Genomic DNA, 22,631 nt, shown 5'->3' with positions numbered 1-22,631 from the left:
TTTGGTATTCATCTAGCTTCACTAAAATTGGCAAATACAAAACTTACACTATAAGTTTACACTATTAGGACAATTGGGGACATGCTGGCTAAATGTTGTTAGAAACTTTTTAATATATAAAACTGTTCTCATGTAACCAACCAATATGATGGCAAGATGTCAAAAAGCATGTGGCTGTATAGCAATGCTTTGGCATACAGACATATTGTATAAAACCATACCCTGATAATATCAACTTGGTTACAGTGCCACCTAGTGTATAATAAGTAGGTTTAATTTTCTTTCATAATATAATTACTGTTATATTGTAACTATGAAACTTGTAACAGACTATTAAAACTTGTAACAGATTTGCTGCTGTCATGCTTGACCCTGTAATAAAAAAATAAAAAATAAAAATCACACTCATGAATTGACAAGGAAGAATTTTTTTAGTCTGTATTTTACCCAACACCGGAAGTTGCTACAGTACAGAAGGACGTTATTGTGTCATAAACGAACAAAAAGAGAAACAGCAGACATGATCTTAAAATCTAAGTTACAAAAAATTATGCAGCCATGCATGGAAACAGAATGTTTATTTTTTTTTATCATTATCTCCTTAAAATCAAAAGGCACAATAAAAGGCCCTGAGGTAATGAGGCCACAAAGGTTTTATGTCCAAAATACTAAAAATTCCATGTTTTCAATCCTTGAATTCAAGTGCCACTTTATAGCCATTCATGCAAGTACAGGAATCAATATACTGCCAAGGCAAATCAGATATTTTGAGGCATTTACCAAAAGAAAATAATCATTCACAAGAAAAAGTTGTCTGATAATAAAAGGACTTGGCTTCAGAAAACGTAAGTGTACTTGATTGATACAGTTTAAAAATAATCTAGAGTCAACAAAAATTGAATTAAATTCATAACACACTCATTAAATAATCACAAAATTGTTAATTAAAAGAACAATGACATTGTCTTACATTACCACTGCCCAAACTGTTGCCATTCCTAAAAATACCCCAAATCAACTGACAGTCTTTAGGCTTAGTTCAAATCTTGAACTCTGCTTAAGGTCTTTGCAGTCTTTTTTTAGAAAAAAAAAAAAAAAAAAAATTTTTACAATAATTTCTTTTAAGTATATAAGACAGTCAGCAACTAAAATAAAACAAGCGTTTAAAATGGAGGAGCAAGACCCTCTTTCCTCTTTCCCTCAACTACATTTACCTTTTTATTCCTTGAAATATAATTTTTCAATGTTAAGCTTGAGATAATTTTCCCTTTTCTGTCTGGATCTCATAAACCCCTCTCTATTTTTCCCTATTACAGTACAAATGTGCAACAATCAAAATAAGTAAAAGAGAGGGTAAAGAAAAATTAAATTGAAGCAGCGCTGCTTAAAATCTAAATTAGAAAAATCAACAAATGGACATATTATTTGGTCTGTAAAAAACACAAACTCAAAAAGTAAAGGGTAAGTGAAGGAAAAAAAGTAAAAGATAAACAGTCAGTTTAATGTAGCCCTGTATTTAGATTTGGCACTTTTCCTTTCAGCAAGTAGAGAATTGCATCGGAATAAGTGAGGAGAGAATAAGAGCGAGAAAATAGGAAGAAAAGAGATGGAAAAGAAGGGGATGAAGAAGGATTTACTGTACAGCTACACCAATAAATGAGGTACTCCCGATGTGGTAGATATGGTGCCACATCAAGGTGCAGTAGGAGGAAAAAAGACAATGACATGAAAAGTCCTGAGGGTGTGTACAAGAGCTGAGTGAAAATGATGGGTGCAACAGAGGAAGGCTCAGATAATGGCGTTGGTGCCACGAAGGCCGACCCCACGGGCAAACTGCTCCAGCAGGCCTGAGATGGCACCAGAAGGGCTTGGAGATGACGATTTAAGTCCTACTGTAGAGCTATAGGCTGAAAGGAACAGCTCCCTCACTGCCTCCAACCTCACCTGCCTTTCAGGTACAAATGTGCACCTAGAAAGAAAAGAGAGAGAAGAAAACACAGAAACGGCATTTATCATATTCTCTCCCTTCACTCAATGACGTCATTTTTGTGCCTTCCTCCCACACAAAAACACAGCTCAATATGTACAAAAAAATCTTCATGTATTTTGAGATCCTACAATATCAGAAATTAACATAACAGCCATTACATTTCTGGCATATTTACAGTTTTACACCAGCTGTCATGTTTCCATACGCAGAATTAGTGATGTTAAAACTACACCACAATAAAACAATATATATAACGATAACATCTTTCTGCAGTAATGATAGTATAGACTTAAGTGTTTGTTCCATATAGTAGTGATCATTTCACATTTATGCATTTGGTAGGACCTTTCATCCAAAGTGAATTAGGATGACATTGACCATGACCTTGGACGTGGCTAGCCTCATGCTCTACTACTTGAGCAACAGGAACACTTATCCTATTCACTTTGAAGACTTTACATTCCACTGTAAGAGTTTGTATTTTACATTTCAATTTCCAAATGCCCTACTAAGACATTGCTATGCCATATGGAATAAAGGATATATTTGATGTATAAAACTCACTTGCTATGTCAGAATATCTCTACTTCCATACTGGTAGGTGAAAAACAGTATATGAGCTGTGTAGTATGTCCGAATTCTCATAGTACTCATAAAACAGAAGGCGAAAAATACCTGGTGACCTGCTACTTATGGCGAGATATTGAAGTGCGCATACTATAGAGACTTTACCATCCCATGAGGCCATAGGAGAGGATTTGTGAATGGAGGTGAAGAGATGCAACTGACAACATAGGTCACATGACAATGACAACATGGTGGATGTAGTACGTCCAAATTTCATTCATACTACACACATTCATACTATACAGACCATACTTTTTTAATGGTCACGAAGTAAGTTTCAAACCAAACGTAATACCTACTACACAGTAAGGGATTTCGGACGCAGCAACTGACTGAAATTGCATTTTGTGACATTTAGCTTGTCTACATGCTCTATAAAGAGCGCCGACTGCATGTGGCTTTGCATGATTAGCTGCGGGCATAGGATCATCGAGTATAGGATAGGCTACCCAAATATTAAAATTCTGTTAATTACTCATCCTCTTGTCATTCCAAACCAATAAGACTTTCAATTTTAAAAAAAAGAAGATATGAGTGATTTCTGTCCCTCCACTGAAAGTCCATTCCACCAATTGATACTTCATAAAGTTCATAAAGAGATTGTAAAAGAAATCGTATTGAATCAAGTGGTTTAATCTAAGTCTTCTGAAGAGACATGATCTCTTTAAAATGATGAACAGATAATATTTTTGACCTTTATTCACATATAAACATTGATTAGTGCACTTAGATAGAGAATATCGAATATGGTAAACAGAAGCTTAACCATATGTACTTGATGCACAAAAACAAACCTCTTTTGTTCTTTCTTAAGCTTAAACATGCTTGTGTTACAAGCAGAAACAAACTTCATTGACAAATCTCAACAGTTTGAATCGTCAGTGTTTTGGGTGAATGGAGGGAGGGAGAGAAATCTCTGACTTCATAAAAAATATGCTTATTTGTATTTCGAGATAAAGGAAGTCTTATGGGTTTGAAATGAGGGTGAGCTGAATTTTCATTTTTGGATGAACCCTTCAAATGCACTTGAATGACAAAAAAATTTATGTAAACAGTCAGTTATGTTTTAAGGCAGTGGTTCTAAAACTTTTTACACCAAGTACCACCTCAGAAAATATTTGGCTCTCCAAGTACCACCATAATGACCAATATGAAAATACAGTAGCGTAGTAGGCCTAACTATTCAGCTACAGTTATGCACAGCTCCAAAATGAGGCAGCTTAATTTCTAATAAGAATATTTATTATTGTCAGCCACTTTAAACATTGTAAAAAGACAGTTTGAAAATTTACAGTGCTGCTTACATACAGGTAAATAAAAAACTTAAATAATGATTCAATTCAAATTTATTGCACCTAAAAGTGAAATAAAAACTGTAGCCTACTGTACTTAAAATATTAAGTAAAAAAAAAAAAAGTACTGTACTTAATTAAAAAAAAAAACACAGGCGGTGTATTCATATAACCTTTTTAAACGTACATTTAAAATATTCTGGCTGACCCCTGTGAGTTTTTCAAGGCGATCATTATTTAGAACTGATCACTTTATTGTTTCCATGGTGACGCGCCATTGCACACCGCAGCCACAATAGCGCTGAATGACTAATGATCTGCTTTTATTTCATTTTTTTATTCAAAATATTCACAAATTTTGTTAGCTATGGCATGAAATATTTGATATTCCGATTGTCAAATATATGCAAGTGGAAGTGTTATGTTGTTTAAACACCTTTATAACGATCGCGTTAGTTGAGCTATAACGTTATGCGCCGTCATGTTTGTGCCATTGTTCAGAGAATCGGATCTGTTGGATTTACAGGACTTGATTCATCCACTTCTCCCGAAATACATGAAAGTAAGTGGCCGGTGAACTGTGAGAAGAATAGAGTTAATTTTAAAGTTACACACAATGTGTAACTTACACAATCTGATATTTCCGCTTCCATAGACATCAGTGTGTATTTTACAAATTCTAAATGTATTGTTTTTTTAGTAGGCCTACTTATGTGAATTTAAATGTCTGAAAGCACATTTGAATTTAGCAGTTGATCACGTGATGCACTGTCCGTTATATTGGATCTACTCACACCGGTGTAATCGTATCGTATGCTCCAGGGACCAGCCAAGACCTCTATGGCCAAGACTGATCACAGTAAAAGATCACACCGGTTTGATCTTACATGCGAAATTCAGTGAGATTCCTCTGCGTACCACTAGACGGAGCCTCACACTTTGAGAACCACTGTTTTTAAGGGATTGTAAACAGATGTGACAAAACATCTTATATGTCAAAATAGATCTGGACATTAGGTAGGCTATGCCCATAACCATAAGGAACTGCAGCCTTTAGGTCTGCCGTTGTCTATGATGTCATTAATAATAAATCAAACAAACAAACAAAACAAAAAAACTCACTGCTCTTGTCTAAAACTTTAGTAGCTATAATATGCCCTCTTCAGTTAGATACTTAAAGCATTCTTTGTTTATTGCTTCTAACGTGTTTCTTTGCTCTTCTTTATTACTGATTTCCTTGTATGTTTTGAAGTTCACCACATCACTACATTTTTTATTTTATTCTTTTTAATTATTGTAATAGTACATTCAAAATGAAATGTATTTATAATAATACTCAATTACACAGATAATCTCAATTACAGACTTACATACACTATCATGAAAACCCTGACTCATAATAGCCTATTTATTTTTAATTTTTTTTTTAAATATAATATATTGCTCTTTTAATCTCCTTATTACAACTTTGTCAATTTTTTTACATGCAAAAATGTTGTTGTACAGAGAGCACATGTTGTGTAGTTTAACAGAAATCAGAAATACTTGTTCCAAGCTTTATTTCTGATTTCTGTTAAACTACACAGCATCAACCGGCTGGGTCTGATGAAGCAGAACGATAAAAATGGATGAAATAAAAGAGAATGAGATAAAGAAGGGCTGAACTGTATACAGCTATGATCTTTGCAAACACCTTCTTACTAATCTAGTGCACAAATTATCTTAGTGGTAAACAGCAGGACAAGTAGCGGAGAATACAAGAATACAGTGAATAGGAGGGGTTGGAGTGTGTATGAGACTTACATTCGTCCACTGGGACCCTCATCCTGGAAGCTGAATGGAAAAGGAGACTCTGAGGGCACGGGGGGAAGATCATGGATGCTCCCACATCCTGAGACAATCTGCCAACTGCCATAATCTGTGGATAGCGAAGAGCCTGATCGAGCATACTCGACTATTGGTCTGAGATTGAGAGAGACATTCAAAGTATTAAAAGATTAATAGAGCAAGAACATTTTTTAGAAAAGTTAGAAAGGACAGGTCATTTTGGCCAGTGGGGTTGGTCCAATAAAAAATGTTTGGCTCTTTGGTACTTAAAATTATTATTAAAGTGTGTATGTTTTGACAAATTTCAACTTTATCTAAATGATATAATATATTACCAATCACACCTTTCGATCACTAAACTGCTCCATATAATTACTTGTATCCACTTTCAAGTTCAAGTTCAAGAACAGGAATTGGTTCTTAACTCAGTTTACTTTTGGGTTCACAAATGGGTCTAAATTGGTTATTTTACAGAAGACTAATTGTGAAAATATCATAAGGTGCTTTCATGAAGTATGTACACTGAAAGACAAATTGGTTGGTATAAGTCCTTCAAGTCATCTTCATTTATATAGCGCTTTTAACAATGTAGATTGTCTCAAAGCAGCTTCCCAGAGATAACTTCAAAACACAGACAAAACAAATTCATCAAGTTTCAAGCAAAACAAAACACAAGCACTACAAAATAAACTTTACAAGTACCCACCTCCTTCCTGGCACAGCTAATGGGGTGCTTCCCGTCGGCCGTGTGAGATTTTGATCTGAGTGGTTGGATGAGGAAGAGCTTGAGGACTTAAAGGACCCCAGAGGACTGGCCTCAGTGATAACATTAGGTATTCGCTCCTCTGAAGTGATCGGTCGGTTCCAAAGCACAGAATTAGAAGACAATGGCATGCCCTTCCTCCTGTGATAAACACTAAATAAGTTAACAGCATTTAAAACTGCAATTGTCAAGACAATTATTTACTCAAATAAAATCATGTGAACATTTTTTGTTAATTTCTGCGATTATTATGGATTGTTTAATGCATTCAAAATAATGATTGTAATCATCTGTAAACATTAGTTCAATCAATGAATTTAACCAGCATTTATTAAAAAACATGACATGTACATAGGCTTGGTCTTGGCGGACTAGATCTGCTAGGCTGCTGCTGCTGGACGAGTGAGGATACATCTAAAAATTCACATGAAAACAGTGAACTGAATTCAGGCTGCTGTAAGGAAACATAGGGAGACCCCCCATTGTTAGTTCATGTAACTAATGTATTAACTAATGTTACAAATGAAACCTTATTGTAAAGTGTTACCATAATAATGCAGCATCCGTTTTTCCCTCCACTCCCGAGGTTACGCCTTATATATTTCTGTGGCTAGATATGTATGCTCACAGTAGAGTGCTGCTCTCCCTCGGCCGAGTGAAGCTGACCAGAGCACATATCTTATGATTGGCCACACTCCTGATCTTGCCAGTAACATGTGCTTGTCTTACACAGGTGTAAGTGCATTCATACTATTAAGGTGCCATTAAAGGTGCTTATTTTGTAAGTCCTACCCGCTAGAAGCCTGTGGTCCAGTGGTAATCAGATCTGTAGCTTCTGCAGGTAGACTGGAGGGAGCAGATGTATCTTCTGTGATGAGAGAAAAATCACTGCTCAGACTTGTCACACTACCCCGATCTCTGGACTCTGAGAGAGATAGAGAGAGACGGAAAGAAAGAAAGAAAGAAAGAAAGAAAGAAAGAAAGAAAGAGAGAGAGAGAGAGAGAGAGAGAGAGAGAGAGAGAGAGAGAGAGAGAGAGAGAGAGAGAGAGAGAGAGAGAGAGAGAGAGAGAGAGAGAGAGAGAGAGAGAGAAAGAAAGAAAGAAAGAAAGAAAGAAAGAAAGAAAGAAAGAAAGAAAGAAAGAAAAAGAAAACCATAAAACAGCAAGCCATGTATAATAAAGTCTGTAGTCTATTTAAAAAAAAACAATCCTGCAGGGACAACCACAAGCAGGAGAATCTACTATTGGCTATGTATACTAGACAGTTCTTATAATCATAGTATACATATTCATTGAATCACTAATTTTAACTAGAATGCATTTCCGGAGGAACTGCGAAGTGTGCTTGCTCGGGTAGTGGATAAGGGTGCGTTGAAGTTTGCTTGATCTGAGAATTTCAACAATAGTACTTTTTTCAAGATTGTGCAAAAAGATGAAAAGTTATGTGCATTAAGAGACATGTCTGCAATGTAGACTAGTGCCAATGGCATTGTTTATGTGGCTTGGTTGTTGGTTTTGAAATAATTGGTTATGAATATACAGCAGAGAGTGGGAGTGTTTTGGGTGATGAAATAGTAGCCTATTGAAAAGAAGTTGACAGTCTTCATTTACTGTATCCAATAAGCCAATACAAAACTCACCCAACTGTTCTGTGGTTGAGTGTTCCCTTTGATTAGGAACAAATTTACTATCTCAAATTAAGGTCTACCGTAATTAGCGATGCTTTGATTGCTGCTGTCAAGATGGTTGTCATCACCTACACAGAAACGCTGATTTTTATAGCCTACCGTCAGTCCTTATATTGTAATTAAATGAAAAACGCTATCAGTTTCACTATTAGCTTACTCTAGCGATGCAATCGCAACAACATGGATAACGCTGTTTGGCCTTGCCTAACTTTATATGACATATGCACCATATGCTAGAGTTACACATCCCGCTGCCATTTCAGGGCTTGAATTTCGGTGCGGAAATGTGGGGATTGCGCATAATTTAAACCATTCCCGCAAGGTTAGCTTTTATAGTGCGAGAAATTCCCGCACAAATATATTCGCTTCATCTCAGAACAAATGATAAAAAAAATAAATTCACAGATGTGAGAAAAAAGATGTCAAACTGTCTTTTATTTTCGAATTTAATTCCTCAATCAGAGCTGGACCGGCATTTTCTGTCTTCCGCTGAGCCCTGGCCGTAGACAGATCATGTTTCACGCTGTCAATGCAGTGGTCTGCGTTGCGCTGATCTTATTCACACTATCGAGTGTAGGTGCAGCATTCTAACATTGAGTCATAATGAGCTGTTTGTGAAGAAATTATCCGCTTCCAAATGATGTCATTTTAATCACAAAATTGAAAGATTAAAAAACAATTTGCTCTTTATGGTGTGCGAGTGATAGAGCGCGGCAGCAACGAAACAACTGATCAGCTTGCAGCGTAACAGCATTGAATGCTCGGCCGAACAGCTAATCATAGCTGTACAGGGCGCCTTATTATTTTTCATCTCCATAAATATATCTAGTAGTAAAGATAATGCAAGGGCTATAAATCAATAAATCTTTTGCTGATACTTCCTTGTCATCATGGAGAGCTCAGTTCATGGTTGCATAGCAACAACAGATGCCACGGCAGAGCAAGCGCTTGTGGAAAGGAGACAGCGCCGCACCCGCACTTTCCACTTGTTTTTACACTAGAGCGACATTGTTGATTGTTTGAGCATGTGACTGTGCGTTTCTCCTTGTTTTCTATTGTTATGCGCAGCATATTTCCCGCGCGCACAAACACAGCCACAGACAATGAATTGTTTGTTCGGTTAGCGAAGAAGAGCATGATGTATTTTGTATAAAGTTTTTTTTTTTTGTTATTAACTGTTTTGAGAACTGGAAATGCACAATTCATGCATACAAATCTGTAGATATTAATAAATGAAGATGATTAAATTAGACCGATGCATCAAAAGTTATTCTCCCCCCCCACCCATAATCTTTAGATCCCCCCCATCTGACCCATGTCAGCGGGGAATTCCCTCCCAGTTTAAAAAACGAAATTCAGGCCCTGCATTTATTAAGACAAAAACGAATGCAGTCTATACACTGACTTGGCAGCTCTGTGAAATGTAATACAACAGTGCCACCTACTGTCTAAATGCATTAACATTAAAAGTGTGAGGTGAAACACTTTTGCATAGACACAAGTAAATGGGTTTGTCAATTAGCCTGAAATAATTTTTTTTTTTTTTAAATCAGATCTTGTGCATCCTCACATTGGAGTCCTGAGTTCATGTACAAAGTTTGGTTTCGATACGTGACAGCATTCCTGAAATATGAACTACTTCCTGTTTTGGCGACTACGGCGCCGATTTCGTTTGGCTGTGACGGGCAAACACTTCCGAAAATCAAAAATCCTTCTAGTAATTTTTGTGAGGCTTGGTCCAAGGATCATGTACGTCCAGTTTCGTGAAGTTCGGACCAAATTTGTGACCTGTGAAAATTTAGTTTCGCTTTCTGTTCAATCCAATATGACGGACGAACGACATGGACTTGTGATGTCATCTTCGCAAGCAACTTACACCGGTACTGACCGGACGTTTTAAAGTTGGAACGGTGTCTCTGTCTCAAAGGGCCTAGGCGCAGGAGCTGGCCAAAATTTATGTCCCGGGAATAATAATAAGAGGAAGAAGAAGAAAACTTGAGAAGAACAATAAGTGTGCTGCTTTCAGCAAGCACACTTAATAAGAATAAGAAAACTTAAGAAGAACAATAAGTGTGCTGCTTTCAGCAAGCACACTTAATAAGAATAAGAAAACTTAAGAAGAACAATAAGTGTGCTGCTTTCAGCAAGCACACTTAATAAGAATAATAAAACTTAAGAAGAACAATAAGTGTGCTGCTTTCAGCAAGCACACTTAATTAAAAGCTATTCTGAAACAGCAGTAAATTAGGAAAACAGGACTTACTTAACTGGCAGAGGTCATCAACTGTGAAGTCAGCATCTTTGAACTGAGAATTTTTTCTTCTGTTAAGAGTTATAGAAAAGAGAAAAAGAAAAAAAATGGCAGAAAGTACAATAAGACAGTCACAAGATGCAATGCAGAACAGAAATGTTTTTCATCAATTTGGTATTTCAAACTTTAATTTATGAAACAATCACAGAACCTATAAATATATTGAACTTACAGCCTGCCTTATTAGTGGAATTTGACAAAATTTTGAGTGCAATACAATTGGAATGTATTTGCTAAACAATTGAATCTATTTTGCTGTGTGGGAATAATACATTAAACATTTCACTATTCACACTAATTAGACAAACAATCTGGGAGGAGCTTGATTTTTATTTAAAAAAAATATCTAATCTAAAGTTATTAAAGAAATAGAAATCCATATGGCCATTTGATTTGGAGGTACAGACACATTTAGAGGAAGAAAAAGCCTTTTTCGTTATCAGGCTGGTGCAAATCTCACACATATGGAATTTTGTAAAAACTGTATCTTGTTCAGGTGTTATACATAATTTGTGATATCATGCAATGCCTATAATTACTGATTGTCCTGTAGATATGCCGAATTCAAAGTTCAACATGTATTTGATAATTACGGACCTATGTACTCCAAAGAATCTTCCTGCACAGTTTTTTTTTTTTATTTAAGCAAAAATCCAAGGATTAGTTTGTAAAATTAGGTTTCGCAAATAATAATAAAAAAATATTAACTCAAGAAACACTAATGTAAAGGCAAAGTTGTTCAGAGTGAGGGCCTAAAGAAAAAGGTTTTGATTTTTTTGTTATTTTTTGTTGAGGTAATACAATTGGAGACAAGAGACCGTAATTCCAATGATAGCAATACTCCTGAGTCTATGATAAACACTTGAGAAATATAGGCCAAAATGCTTTTTTGCCAAATTGAAATATTTCCAGTTATTGATCTATGGAGTGCACTGTTTATGTTGAGATCATGCAAAAAACCTTACAGTTTGCAAACATACTTTATGCCATCTTAAATATTTGCAAATAATTCCTACAAATTTTCCACAGACCCCCAAGAGTTAAATAAGTCATCTGGATTTTGTTTCCAATTAAGCTTGTTTAATAGCTACTGTACGTTGGGGTGGGCAACTCTGGGCCTTGAGATCCACTTTCCAGCAGAGCTTAGCTCAAACTAATCTAACACACTTGAACAAGTGAATAAAAATCTTCAGGATTACTAAAAAGCTAGGCAGATGAGTTTGATAAGGTTTGGAGCCAAACTCTGCAGGAAAGTGGATCTCAAGGGCCAGAATTTTGTTATATAGTGATGCCACTACAGACAAAATAAAAAGTCAAGTTCTAAGAAAAAAAAAAGTTAAATTTCTTAACCTGTAGGTGGCTCTAAGCCAAAACATCTACTCACATTGTGCTTTTTTTTTTTTCAAAATCAAGGTGAGAACCAACCTGTACTGAAATTACTGGTTATTATGCAACTTTAAAAATCACACCCTTGTAATCAACCACATGTGGTTGCACCAAAAGGTCACCTACCAGTAATTTCAACATTTTCTTAAGCTCACAATTTTTGCATGTTTAAAATAAAAAAAGGTTAAAAGCTTACATAAAAAAAAGCTTATTGTTTCTATTTAGATTCAAAGACTATCAAATTGCTATATTCTAAATATACTCATGAGACACACAAATATTATTCTTATATTTAAAATCATAAGTCAGATAGCTTACCTTTGTTTCTTTTTGACTGAAAATGTCTCACAAACAATATGCTTCAGAAAATTGAAGCAGAAAAAGAAAATCTAGGAGAGAGAATATCAAAACTTAAATTGTTTTCAGACAAAATAAAATGATAAAACACAACACTCTTGACTTATATGTGCAATAAACACACAAATAATCATCTATACAATTCTCACACATGAACAATGACTGGACGGTGCACACCAAACCATAATTACCATATAAATCACATAGACTCTATTCCATTCAAAAGTAACAGACAATTTCATGGTGTAGGTTTAAAATAGGTGAAGTCTCACCTCCTCTCCCTTAGAGAGCCGGTCAATGTGACTAGTGAAAAGGACACAAACAAAATCAGTGAGAATATCCTTATATTTCATTGCATATTTAATTATGTTAGATCAAACATCACTTCCTGCAGACATATTTTCTTTTTATTCACCTTTCAGACATTATTATATTATATATAAAAATTATATTCATGTTGTTCAACAAAATATAAAAAATCAGATATATATGTGGTTACCATTACTTGAAGATGCTTTCGTGTTTTGTAATTATTGCTTGCAAATTGAAAACTGCCTTTTTTATCTAAAACAAACTAAATAAAAAAAATAGTAACATTCGAAATGAATCAAAGGGAACACTTGGTGCCGTGTAGCTTTCTGGGTTTCTAACAAATTAACGTCATAAAGCTGCTAAATAGTTATCACATAATTTACAGTCACATGGCAGACTGCAGGTCACATACTTCCTGGGCTGCATGTGTCAGTCAAACAAGTGCCAAGAGATGAATGAAAATGTTAAAGAACTTCTCTCTCGGTATATCAGAACTGATATATATAACAGATCAGTTGTGTGCATTTAGTAATATTAGGGTTGGCGTGATCATGCATTCAATGAGTTTGGTACTTTAGTACCATTAAATGTTACCTTTGTGTGATTTATTTTATGTTTTAGAGAAATTAAAGTGAAAAGAATTATCAGCTTATGCCAGTCGTTTAATACTGGTACATTCTAAAACACAGATGTGTAAGTCAAACAGGAATGAGACTAACCCAAAAAGAAACCAGTCATATGCGATAGTCAGGTAAAGGATCTCAGACGGCTCCAGACTGGCATGAATGGCACCATCCTATGAAAATGCAAAATTAATTCAAACACTGAACTCTTTAAACTTAATAATTGCTAAACATTAGCCACAACACAAAGAATTGTAAGGATAGGAATGGGGGAAGAAATGAGGGTAGTTAGCACTGTGGGGTGAATAAAGTTGAGTAAAATGAGGTCAGATGTAATGAGAGACAGAAGAATGGATACTCACTGCCCACAAAGAGAGTCTAAGCAGGGACACAAAGAGGGGTGTCCTGTCCCAGCCTGATATACAGTGCACCAGTAAACCGTTCTCATCTACAACACACAACAGGCCACAACACACCAAACAGTTATCTAAAACTATACATACGAGTAAAACCTGTTGTACAGTTTGATGAGGACGTGTGTAAATATAATAGTTTACCATCAGAGTTGATGATGTGTAGAAGCAATTTCAGGTAGTTCTGAGTCTGCTGCACCAGGTCCCATGACTGAAAAACACGAAGGCCATAATTCAATTTAAGAACATAAATCTGTGGATCACCATCCTGCATTCTTTATAAACCTCTGTTAGAGTATTAACCATTAAGCTACACTGTTTATGATAACAATTACATTTTTCAAAATTTTCATTTAATTTTGTGGAGACACCTAAAAGCTACCAGTCAATACAATCCTCTCCCTCTAGGACTACATTTTAATATGTATCAGTAAGCACTGTGCCTTGGCACCAATTACTAAACTATTTTTGACAAAAACTCTCAAATTCACTCTCAAATTATCCAAAAAGTATTATTGCGGGCAGTGTAGTTTGTATTTTGAATGTGAAACCTTCCAGCAGAGTTTACATACAGCTTGTGCCGTTTCCTTAAACCCAAACAATTCCTGTTTTTCAATCTAAAAGACAGTCAATAAAGTTGAAGAGTAGCTCTGAGAACCTGGTATTCACTCCAATTCATGTTGAGGTTTCTTGTAAAGCAATCAGGGATTGTCAAAGGAGCATCCACATAGTCCTACACACACAAACACACAAAAATAATGGTCAGTGTAAAATCAACTTTATTTACTCTGTCCAAACAACAATCTAGCCAATTATGCAGACATATGAAATTGACTTTGTGTTTGTACTTGGTATGGACCTGATTCCAGTTGAAGACAAGTCCTTCTGCTGTGTAATCTCTGTCTTTATATTCCCTGAAGAATTCACATCCTGAAAACAAGCACATGAAATTACTACTATTAAAACTACAGTACAATGGACTGATTACTGCCATTTAATAAGTAGAATAGAATAAAAATTAAATCAAAATGAGCATTAACTCAAGCAAGATCTACACCTGGATAAGGCACAGAGAGTAGGGTGAAGTCAGCATAGCGTTGGGCCTTGTCCACCTTTTCTGAGGAAGTCACACTGAAGACAAACAAAATTGTAAAGAGTAAGAGATCACTGAGAAAGACAACACAACAACACAAACATAAAACATTGTCATGTCATTGTCAATGAACAGTGGCCAGGGTCCAAAATTAACTCCTGCAGAGTGCCAAAAGTGGGTAAATTTTCCATTTGGCCAGGAAAATGCTGAATTTCGCAGTGTCACATGCCAGTCAGACAGGTAATAAGTTCATTGCAGATAATTTGGATTTTATTATGTGTGCTGTGGTGGTACAGAAAACTTTACAGAAGTATGAAGTATGAAATACTATCGTAACCTTGGTTCACTGAGAGGCAGGAACAAGACATTGCGTCAGCTGACGCTACGGGAACTCCTCCCTTCTCCACTTTTGTTGAAATCTTATAGGCTAACGCCAGCTTGGAACAGCTGGCCAATTGTCGCCAAGTATGCAAATACTGACAGGCTCGCGGGCAGTATAAAATGCATGGGCGCGACAATTGCGTCAGAATCGCGACTGAACGCTTACACAACTGATCGAACAGTGAACACGGTGGCTAACGCAATGTCGTGTACCGCCTCTCAGGGAACCGAGGTTACGATAGTAACCGGAGACGTTCCCTTTCGAGAGCGTTAACTTCTACATTGTGCCAGCTGACGCTGCGGGAACTGTATTAAATCCCGCGTGAGAGTAATGAAGATAAGCCCTGAGAAAACGGAGCCAAGCTACAAGAGCCACGGAAAAGAAACAGTCAGCTAATAGCCGTGCCGCTAGGAGTGCTCGCATCTGAAAGGTGGAACTAGACCAATGAGACATCAGCTCTAACCCTATCAAAATTTGCATATACAAACAATGAAATGAAAGCAAAGGCTGCACTGATCCAGGGCAGACACAACACAATAAGCACTCAAGCATGAAAGTAAAACACAGTGTCAAGGCGGTAGCGGTAACAACTGTATTAAGCACTAGTAGCCATATACACAGAGTCAACAGCATAGCGGTAAACCACTGCGTACAACTAGGACAGTCCACAATACATGAGTAAGGAACTTATCTCACCGAAAGCACTTGAGACGCCACAGACGGTACATCCAGCTTGTAAAATCTGGCTAAGGTGTTCTGAGAAGACCAGCCAGCAGCAAAACATAAATCCTGGATAGACATACCTCTAGACCAGGCCCACGAAAAGGCAACAGCCCTCGTCGAATGAGCTCATATGTTACGGGGACAATCCTTCCCCTGGCACGCGTAAGCCAGCACGACAGCGTCCACAATCCAGTGAGAAAGTCTCTGTTTTGATACAGTTCACGTCTTTCCCTTAATACAGCAACCAAAGCTGGCCCGACTGAAGGAAGGCTGTCGCGCGATTCACATACATCCTGACAGGGCAAACAGCGCTCATGCGAGGATGACAGGTCAGTAGATAAGCAGGCAGAGGAACATCCTGTGCTTTGAGGGGTGTAACGTTAGAGAGAGACTTAGGCACATGGCCCCGTCTCGGCCGGAGAGTAACACTGCAGTCGACGGGTCCGAAACAGATAATATCACAGTCCATGAGAACGTGTGTTAGTGCCCAATAGGGCTGTCACTTTTTATTCGATATTCGAATATGCATTCGAACATGACGTGAAATATCCGAAACCGAACTATAAATAAACTATCCGGTTTTTAAAGTGCCATGTTTTGCGCATTTTTTACAGTCTATGATTAGACCGTTTGCTTTTTATTTTATTGTTTGCCATCTCATCCAGTAGCGGCCGCTCTAAACGTATTGTAGCGTAGGCCCATGACCAAATCAAGCGAATAATAGCCAATAGCCAGCTTGTTTTGAAAATGGAAGATAACGACAAGACAAATGAGTCTGCGCTGTAATTCCTGCCTATTACACACACACACGACCCACAGAAAAGACGCGTGTCAGTATCGAGTTCTCTTTCGGGCTTGAACAAACCATAACACACAAATTATGCCAAATGTCTGTTTTGTCGAGTGTCCTCATAAGAGCAGTCTTAAATGATTTAAATAAAGTCTTAAATGAACGTAGAGATTTGTGAGAAAATGCGACGCGTGTCAGATCGCGTCTCTGTCCGCAGCGGCTGGTCTTAAAGTGTCATTAATGTTAATCAAATAACAAAGGTAAGAGAGTACATTACTCACTCAGACCCGGCGCCAGGAGGATTATTATACCGGTAGCCTAATCATGAATGCACTCCGCTATCTTTTAACACATCTCCGGCGAACGGCTTTTTCACGCAAAAGAAAAACTCTTCATGAAGCACAGTGAAATTCAGCGACCATGTGGCGTTTCCTGATGGATCGAGGTTGTTCGTTAACTTCATTTTACATTTTACTCGTAGATATTTGAATATATTAGAATACATTTCTTGATATTCGATATCCATTCGAATTAGATTTTTCTCAAAAGTGACAGCCCTAGTGCCCAATGCACTTAGCTGAAGCAAAGGCAAGGAGCAGAGCCGTTTTTTAGGGAGAGCAGAGCCGTTTCTTAACAGCAATCAAAACCAAGGGCTTGAAAGGCACGAGTGACACAGTGTTGAGTGTATGAGGAGGAAAAGGCTTTTTGTGTGAAGGGATGTGTGCTCTTATTTTGGAACTCACACAAACAGACACAGCATTCACACAAACATTGCAAATGTCGCCTGCAGGAGCAGAGGGGACATGATGAAGAACACGGCGCTTGGGGGCAGGGTCTCTAACAAACTCTCCCCTCCATTTGGATGGTCCGTAGGACGAAGGCTTGGTAGCCGAGCCGTAGCGGGCGCAGGCTTCTCCGGACTGCTCAGCCAATCTTAGGTGAGACGAGGTGCCGACGAAGAGAGAGACCTCGATGAGGGCTGGAACGAGCGAAGGGGCAACATTCGTGACTCATAGCCTTCGCGCTTCTGCGCCTCAGAGAAACGCTCAGTAACTGACTACACGGCGTCACCAAAGAGGCTGGAGGGAGTGATTGGAGCCTTTCTTTTTTCAGCCAGATGAAAGGACGGGCACAGATGCACGGCGACGGTCAGCATGAAGAAAGAGATTCTGACGCTATTGTCACGCTCATGCATTTTATACTGCCCGCGAGCCTGTCAGTATTTGCATATTTCGTGACAATTGGACAGCTGTTCCAAGCTGGCGTTAGCCTATACGATTTCAACTAAAGTGGAGAAGGGAGGAGTTCCCGCAGCGTCAGCTGACGCAATGTAGAAGTTACTGCTCTCGAAAGGGAACCCATTTGAAAAATGGCAAAGTTGATAGTGTTGCCACTGGAATCCATAATGTCACGTGCTGTTATCTTGCATTTACGGTAATTACAACATGGCGTGAATGTAGCATAAATGACAGTAACGTGTTACTACGTTCAGAGGTGTAAATGTGTGCGTTTCTGTAGATTATTCTTCCTCTTGCCCTTTGAAAACTGTGACTGTGCTTTTGTTTTTTTGTTATCTATAATTTAGTGATTGTCCTGCTGTGGAACATGTGAAGTGTGAAGTTTATATTTTAACATTTATGTTTAATCTTTTTGGCACACAATATAGAGCATATAAAAAAATATTTCTGAATAAATTTAGAACAATATAGAATAAAAATAAAGATTTCAATGGTAATTGTTTTGACACATTGGCTGGTAGGCAAAAAGTTAATTTTGGACCCTGATATTTTGGGTGTGAAAGGCCTACATAATTTATGGCACACGTCATTCGGAGAATGGCACATTATGTAATTTTTAACAAAAGCATGAATTTAACAGGAAGTTCACTCACTTGAGGCCAAACTTGACCTTCTTCTTCTCCACCATGAGGTCACAAATGTAGTGTATAGACAAATACTTCAACAGCTTAATGTCAGAGCCCCTAACCTTATCAAACAACTGTGAATCATTCCTGTAGAGTGAGAAAGAAAGAAAGAAAGAAAGAAAGAAAGAAAGAAAGAAAGAAAGAAAGAAAGAAAGAAAGAAAGAAAGAAAGAAAGAAAGAAAGAAAGAAAGAAAGAAAGAAAGAAAGAAAGAAAGAAAGAAAGAAAGAAAGAAAGAAAGAAAGATTATTCTCACAAAATCAATTAATAATTCGAACATTTGGCTCCTTGTAAGATTGTGTTCCTTGCCAGCTTATCTTACCGAACTGCACAGTCATCCTCCAGAACCTCTTCAGCATCACCCAAGGTGTCATCTGAACCACCTGAAATAGTTTGAGACTAAACCTAATGCAATCCAACAAGTAATTTTCACAGCAACATCTGTACTGCCCTACAGCTTAAGCTCAGTCAATAACTGTAGCTTGAGCAGTTCAGACCATGATTGAAATGTTTCAATAATCTCTTAAATGTATTAAAGGGGTGGTTGAATATATTTCACTAACTTTAGTTAGTGTGTAATGTTGCTGTTTGAGCATAAACAACATCTGCAAAGTTACAACGCTCAAAGTTCAAAGCAAAGGGAGATATTTTCTTTTAAAGAAATTGCTTTTTAAGGACTACAACAAACAGCTGGTAAGGACTACATGACATTCCTCCCGGGTTAGTGACATCACTAACCCTAAAATTTACATAAAGCCTTCCCGGGATCGTGATTTATAGATTATCATGACAGAATATGCTAATCAATGACTAGAAGATAACTACACATAAGCACCATAAATTCACCAACTAACCATTCAGAAACGTCCTGTTGCTTCTACATGTTGTCACTTCTTCTTGAGTCTCGTCTCCATCATTATCTGAATCCGGTTTGAACATAAAAGGCTAAAGATTTTTGAAATTTTCAGGACACAAGCTGTTGAAGCTCCGCCCTCTGTGCTGGGAGCAGCAGCTCATTTGCATTTAAAGGAACAGACACTAAACGGTGTGTTTTTGCTCACCCTCAAAAAGTGACAACTTTAACATGCTATATAAAAATATCTGTGGGGTATTTTGAGCTACAACTTCACATACACACTCTGGGGACATCGAAGACTTATTTTACATCTTGTGAAAAGGGCATTATACCACCCCTTTAAAAAACAGCCCCTGGTCTCTTACATGTGTACCGCAGCGTTAGCAGGCATTATGCTTTTTATTCTAAGGTTGCATGCTTTGCCTTCAAGTGGCTTTGGCTGAACGCTGTTACTAGAAACTCCCGAGTAGTAATATCAGAGATTTTCAGAGATTCAGAAACTTAGCACTCAGATTCAGAGACTCAGGACATCAGAGATTTATTTTACATTTTGTGAAAAGGTCATTATACCACCCCTTTAATGGCGGGCAGTCGTGGCCTAATGATTAGAGAGTCAGACTGGATTCTAAAGGTTGCAGGTTCGATTCTAAATACCAGCAGGAAAAAAATGCTGACGGGGAAGAATGAACAGCACTTTCTTTCACCCTCAATACCCACGACTGAGCAAGCTACCAAACTTCAATTGCTCCCCGGGTGCCCAATCACTACCCACTGTGTTGTGTGTGTGTCCACGGTTTTCACTTTGCAGTGTGTGTGTTCACTACTCACTTTTCATAATGTGTTGGAAGAAAATTGTATTTGGATTATCCATGCATTAGTTCTTAAAGTGACAGTAGCCTAAACCTGCTTCTGTCTGAGTCCTTAATATGAATTCAAACAACAAAAGATAAAGAGAAAAATCACTCACTGCTCTTGACTAACTTTAGTATCTTTAATAAGGGTTTATACAAGGGAGACTATTAACTGTTATTTTACATTTAATTACATTATTCAATTTCTGTAGGTAGTTTTTCTTACCTGAATACTACTGTTAAACCTACCTGACGAAAAAAATACTATGGAAGTCAATGGCTTCTGTCAACTGTCTGGTTACCTCAACATTCTTTTAAAATATCTTCTTTTGTGTTCAACAGAGGAAAGAAACTCAAACAGGTTTGGAAAAACATGAGGGTGAATATATGATGACAATTTTCATTTTTGGGTGAACTATCTCTTTAAAGCAATGTTTATTTCATTTTTTATCTTTGTTCTATTGTATTTATTTCTTCTTATTTTTGTTTCTTACTTAATGACTGTTAAAAATTAGTTGTATGATATCCTATGATATTTTGCTAGACTAAAAATAAAACAATTCAGATGACTAAAATATGACTAGCATAAATCTAAATGGCAAGACGTTGACTAAAACTAAATCAAAATGTGCTGTCAAAATTAACACTGTCTGCAAGGAGTCACTCACACAGGACACATTCTGTCTGCACTGTCAGCGATGACATCTCAGATCAAGATCTGTATACTCCATTTAACCAAGGTTGCAAAACAAACTCCATGTTACAAATATGGTATAACAATCACTTCTACCACTAAAGATTGCTTTATAAATAGTCTTCCTGATCGGTTTCCTCTCCTTGGCAAACCAGATAGCTATTGACTCTCTCTTTTATAGCACTTTAGACACAGTTGCTCCTTTGCACTTAAAGAAGATTAAAGAGAAAGTTCACCAAAAAATGAAAATAAGCCCATGATTTACTCACCCTCAAGTCATCTTAGGTGTATATGACATTCTTCTTTCAAACTAATACAATCGGAGTTATATAAAAAAATCCAGCTGATGGCCGTACGCATCGATTTACGCCAAAAGAGTAACCCTTCAACTTGACGCACAACGTTGTGACGGAAATTGACGCCAATTGATCGCGGTTCAAACAAACAGGACTGGGCAACCACGTTCGTCATTACGTTGCGTGTCAAGTTCGATCACTAATATTAGTCTGTATGTCTCATCCTTATCCCGAGGTTACCGTAGTCAGTCGGATCCGGTCCATATCCAGATCAGATGGACCTGCACCTAGACACGACCAAAACGCCTATAGGCGCACATTACTAACGCGCTCTTTTAATAACAAAAAAATGATATTGCACCATTCACTTTAGACCAAGTTTCAGTTGGTCAATGGCACAGTCTATTTCTGTTGCCTCAAAATAGCAACGCACCAACAAAGCGCCTGAACACACCTCGTTTTCAGACCAACACGCCCATGGGTGCACAAATGGGCACAAATGCATTTGCTATTTAAACAATGTGGCGCAGGATGTGAAAATGATAACTGCGTCGGACTGAAACTAGCAAAAAACACTTGCATCGCGCTTGCCGCTGCATTGCGCCGGGTGTAAGATAGGGCCCTAAATCTGTATCGTCTAAAGTGCTATATAAATAAAGGTGGCTTGACTTGCACTATTTTTCCATCTTGCAGCTGATGCTGGTACAGCTTGTTTTGGAAAGAGGAACAAACACAGAGCTGTCTTAACTAATAGAGTGTGTACCTGAAAAAATGTAGTTGTATCCAGTGCGTCCATAAAGTTCGCCCCAACCTGCTAGTGTGGAGGATCGACACACATGCTACAACAGAGGAGAAAAAATAGGAGTTTAAGGTTGCCACAACAAAAAAAGAAACACAGGACTCTGGTAAAGCTAAAGGAGGTTTGAAGTTTGTTGTTAGCTCCCAGTAAATTATACCAACCTTTAAAGTCAAAGGCTGATAGTCCAGAACTCAACACTTCAGTACTAAAGATCCCGACAGCCAGATTTTACAATAAAAAATTAAATCTGTTATTGACACTATGATTTGTCTACTATCAATATATTCAAATGTCTAAAAGGGGCATGTCCTACAAGGATAACATTAAAGGGATAGTTCACTTTGAAATTAAATTTTGGTATGTTTTAGCTTACCTGAAGGGCATCCAAGATGTAGGTGTCTTTTTTTCCGTAGTAGTTTCAATTTTGATATTTTTAGGTCAAACCGTTCTTGTCTGACAGTCATATAATGCAGGTATATGGATACTGTCTCTAAGAGCATGCACAGAGTCGAAATTAAAACAATTCCCCATCGTCCAAATTAAACAATTCCCCATCGTAGGTACACATTGATGGCCTAAGACACGAAACGAGCGGTTTGTGTGAGAAAACGAACAGTATTTATATCGTTTTTACCT

At 37.5% G+C, this 22,631-nt stretch overlaps 1 protein-coding gene across 1 annotated transcript in view; it reads right to left on the bottom strand.

Moving 5' to 3' along the window:
* Nucleotides 1-561: 561 nt before the first annotated feature.
* The window catches only part of mtmr14 (myotubularin related protein 14), a 33,323-nt gene continuing 11,253 nt past the window's right edge, over nucleotides 562-22,631 (bottom strand). Inside the window, exons 5-20 of the mRNA XM_081381372.1 lie at nucleotides 21,960-22,035; nucleotides 18,822-18,882; nucleotides 18,469-18,588; nucleotides 14,647-14,720; nucleotides 14,449-14,519; nucleotides 14,248-14,322; nucleotides 13,734-13,800; nucleotides 13,539-13,624; nucleotides 13,273-13,349; nucleotides 12,514-12,544; nucleotides 12,203-12,273; nucleotides 10,451-10,509; nucleotides 7,292-7,367; nucleotides 6,443-6,640; nucleotides 5,713-5,871; nucleotides 562-1,969 (exon numbers count right to left, since the gene is read on the bottom strand). Coding sequence (XP_081237498.1) covers nucleotides 1,789-1,969; nucleotides 5,713-5,871; nucleotides 6,443-6,640; nucleotides 7,292-7,367; nucleotides 10,451-10,509; nucleotides 12,203-12,273; nucleotides 12,514-12,544; nucleotides 13,273-13,349; nucleotides 13,539-13,624; nucleotides 13,734-13,800; nucleotides 14,248-14,322; nucleotides 14,449-14,519; nucleotides 14,647-14,720; nucleotides 18,469-18,588; nucleotides 18,822-18,882; nucleotides 21,960-22,035 — 1,482 coding nt within the window. The 3' untranslated portion in view covers nucleotides 562-1,788. The remainder of the gene's footprint in view (nucleotides 1,970-5,712; nucleotides 5,872-6,442; nucleotides 6,641-7,291; nucleotides 7,368-10,450; nucleotides 10,510-12,202; nucleotides 12,274-12,513; nucleotides 12,545-13,272; nucleotides 13,350-13,538; nucleotides 13,625-13,733; nucleotides 13,801-14,247; nucleotides 14,323-14,448; nucleotides 14,520-14,646; nucleotides 14,721-18,468; nucleotides 18,589-18,821; nucleotides 18,883-21,959; nucleotides 22,036-22,631) is intronic.

The sequence above is a fragment of the Scardinius erythrophthalmus genome (assembly GCF_964197995.2).
Source record: "Scardinius erythrophthalmus genome assembly, chromosome: 12".
Taxonomy (NCBI): Eukaryota; Metazoa; Chordata; class Actinopteri; order Cypriniformes; family Leuciscidae; genus Scardinius; species Scardinius erythrophthalmus.
This window is presented reverse-complemented; position numbering and strand designations above follow the sequence as displayed.